Source organism: Hyaena hyaena, unplaced genomic scaffold (genome assembly GCF_003009895.1).
Source record: "Hyaena hyaena isolate Hyena2069 unplaced genomic scaffold, ASM300989v1 scaffold_21, whole genome shotgun sequence".
NCBI lineage: Eukaryota > Metazoa > Chordata > Mammalia > Carnivora > Hyaenidae > Hyaena > Hyaena hyaena.
The window spans coordinates 1,647,505-1,650,801 of NW_024080653.1; the positions used below are offsets into that span (position 1 = coordinate 1,647,505).

The following is a 3,297-nucleotide window of genomic DNA, read 5'->3' on the forward strand; positions in this document are numbered from 1 at the left end:
TCCTCCTCCCACATTCTGGGGCCTTAATCAATCACAGTAATCCTTTGTGTACCCAGTGTGTTGTGCTGATGTCTGACCCTCAGCAGGCAGGGACAGAGCACTGTGCCCAACACCCTGCTGGCTTTGTCCTGCGGGTATGACACGGAGGCGGGACAGGGATTATAAATCAGTGAGAACATCACATGTTCCCCGTAGACACCTGCTGCGGAAGGCAAGCCGCACGCCGAGGGGGAGGCTCCTGTGCTTGCAGGCCACCTCCAGGGGGATCGGCTCTGTGGTGGGAACACTGGGCCCCTGTTCAGGGAGCTGGTAAGTGGGACCCCTGCCCCTGGCACCCAGCCTTCAGGAATAGGAGATGCCCGGCCTGGGGCTCCTGGATGTAGGGAGGAAGAGACGAGGAGGAGGGTCGAGGCACATAGGGAAGCCAGGGGCTTTGTAAGGGAAGGACAGCCTCCTCTAAGAATCCGCAGGGCATCCTGGGAGAGACAAAGCACCACAGGGGGCGGGTGAGCCAGGGGCAGGGCAGGGGGGTCTCCCATGCTCCCCAGGCCCACTCCCTGCTCCCTCAGGCTACTGCTGCTCGCCTGATGCCTTCCCCGGGTGTGCACCATCCAGTCTGAGGCCGTCTGAGTAGATGTGAAGGTTCCCTGAGAACCCACTTTGATGAAAGGTCTTTTGCTCCAGTGTCAAGGGCTGAAGCCACCTCAAGAGCTGGAGCCGTGGAATCTTTCACCCGAAGGTCCAGAAAGTCTCCTTCTGGGCGGACAGGACAAATGTGTTAGAAGTAGTCAGTGGCCCCCCCTCCCACCTTGGGCGGCAGTGTCGGGTGCCCGAGGCTCTGCGGAGCCCTGCCCACCCTGCCCACCGCCTCCTGAGGCTTAGATGTCCCTGGAGGGAAGGGATGCCGGAACTGGGGGTTTGGAAGGGCTGTTCTGCGGGTACCTCTGACTGAGAAGGGACAGGAGGGGAGAGGGCACCGATGTTTACAGTCCCCAGAATCTGCTTTGGGACTCACCTGACCCCAGGTCCGGCTACAAGAGGCAAGAGACGTCCTCCCCCTGGCCGGCCCCTACCGGAGATGCGGACCATGCCCCTGACTCTCGCTCCCCTCTGACAGGTGCTGGAGGGCCCTTTCTGGCCGCCTCTGAAGCTGGGGCACCCCGAGGAGGCACCAGCATCCAGGATGTCCACACAGAGCACGAGCCCCCTGGAGCCCGAGGCCTCACCCCCGCAGCCTGGGATTCCAAAGGCCCCAGGCCGCCAGCGGAGTCATACGCTTCCCGCCAGCGAGTTTCGCTGCCTCACCCCAGAGGACGCTACCAGCGTGTTTGAGATTGAGCGTGAAGGTGAGTGGGCCCCGCACAGGGTCTGCCCATGGGGAGGAGCCGCTGTCCTTGGTGGCTGGAGCCCGGGAGTATCAGAATGAGTGTGTGTGTGTGCGCCCGCGCGTGCACACACGCACACAAAGCAGGGATGGGAAGGACCCTGAATCCCCTGGTTTCCCATGGGGGAGGGGAGTGGGAAACCACACCTGGGCTTCTGAGCAGACACTTGGTGTGCAGCGGCCAGAGGCATGGGGACCACTGAGTCACCTGCCGTACCTCCTCTTCCAGCCTTCATCTCTGTCCTGGGCATCTGCCCTTTATACCCGGATGAGATCAAGCACTTCCTGACCCTGTGTCCTGAGCTATCCATGGGCTGGTTCCAGGAGGGTCGCCTTGTGGCTTTCATCATGGCCTCACTTTGGGACCAGGAGAGACTCACTCAGGTGAGGGCAGGACGGGGCTGGGGGACTCGGCCTCCGGGAGGGAGGCTGCCACCGCCAGGCCCCGGCTTCTCTAGCTTAGAGGGAGGCAGAGGAGCCCCTGGGCTGGGATTTCTTCCTCTGGTCCTCTCCTGGGTCAAAAGGACCCACCTCTTGGGGGTTCAAAGGCCTTCCAGAAGGGTCCTTCATGGGGCTGAGAGTACAGTTCTCAATTTGGGGCCCTCCGTGGGTAGGAACGGAGCCCCGACTGGAGGCACCCGAGAGGAGCTTGCTCTTGGCTGGGTGGGGCTGGTTTGGGAGGCAGGTGTTGACAGAGATGCGCTGGCCTCACTTCCCCTGCCCGTCCCCAGGAGTCGATGAAGCTGCACCGGCCTGGGGGCCACACTGCCCACCTCCGCGCCCTGGCCGTGCACCACACTTTCCGGGGGCAAGGCAAGGGCTTCATCCTGATGTGGCGATTCCTGCGCTACCTGGGCGGCCAGCCAACAGTGCGCCGGGCCGTGCTCATGTGTGAAGACAGGCTGGTGCCCTTCTACCAGAAATTCGGCTTCAGCCTTGTGGGCCGGTGCGCCATCAAGCTGGGCTCCTACACTTTCAGTGAGCTCCAGCGCTCCATGCGGGACCATGCCTCCCGGAGGAGGAACAGCGGCTGCTGAAGTCTGCGTTCCCCGCTCTCCCCCCCTCACCCCCCTCCAACCTGGCTGTGATCCCCAGAGGGCCCGCAGCCAGGTGCTGGAGCTCTGGGGAGGCAGGATGGGGGCTCCCACCCAGCCCCGATGTCCCCTTTTGTCCCCAGCCCAGCTGCCTGGCAACCGCGGAGGCGGTACACCTCCCTCCCAGCCTGTCCTTGTGCGGCTCTCTGGACCCCCTGCATTCCAAATCGCCAGAGGTGGGGAGAGGTTGGTAATGGGGGACAGCAGGCAGTGGCCTTGCGCCCACCCCAGCGACTCCTTCGTTCTCAGGAACCAACGGTGGAGCCTCCCGGCAGGCTACACCCTCACCCTCACGGGACGGGCCTGGTGTTCAGAAGGCCCTTCCTCTCCCCAGCCTCACAATTCCCTTTCGCATCCTCAGCCCCAGAATGAGGTGTAGCTGGGCTCAGGAAAGAGCAGGGGCCACCCCCAAGCTCACCCTGTGTACCCTCCACCCCTGGTCTCACACACCCTGAGTCTCTCCCCTCTAATAAAGTGGTTGCGTGGCATAACCTTCCACGTGGCTTCTTGATGTGGGGCGAGGGCTGTGCGTGGGGCACGGTGAACGCACCGGGGGCTGCCTTCCCCCCACCATCTCTGCTGGGGGCAGCCAGACCCTCACGCCCCCCTGGGGCCCAGGCATTTAACCCCGCCCTCTCAAGGGACCCCCTGGGGCCCCAAACCTGGTTTCTGGTCCAACCAAATCCCCCGCAATTTTTCCACCATCGCCTTGGGCTCACCCCGCACCCCAAATAAAGTTCCAGCTTTCATTCTGCTAGAGCCCCTCGGGTCCAAAGATGAAATTTCTAAAGAATATCATTTAATACATTTGAGACATCA

The 3,297-nt window shown here is 62.6% G+C and overlaps 1 protein-coding gene across 1 annotated transcript; it reads left to right on the forward strand.

Moving 5' to 3' along the window:
• Positions 1-216: 216 nt before the first annotated feature.
• AANAT (aralkylamine N-acetyltransferase) lies at positions 217-2,957 on the forward strand. Its single transcript, XM_039226560.1, has 4 exons — positions 217-309; positions 1,118-1,346; positions 1,614-1,768; positions 2,116-2,957. Exons 2-4 carry the CDS (start codon positions 1,184-1,186, stop codon positions 2,419-2,421), a joined length of 624 nt encoding a protein of 207 aa, XP_039082491.1. The 5' UTR covers positions 217-309; positions 1,118-1,183; the 3' UTR covers positions 2,422-2,957.
• Positions 2,958-3,297: the final 340 nt, after the last annotated feature.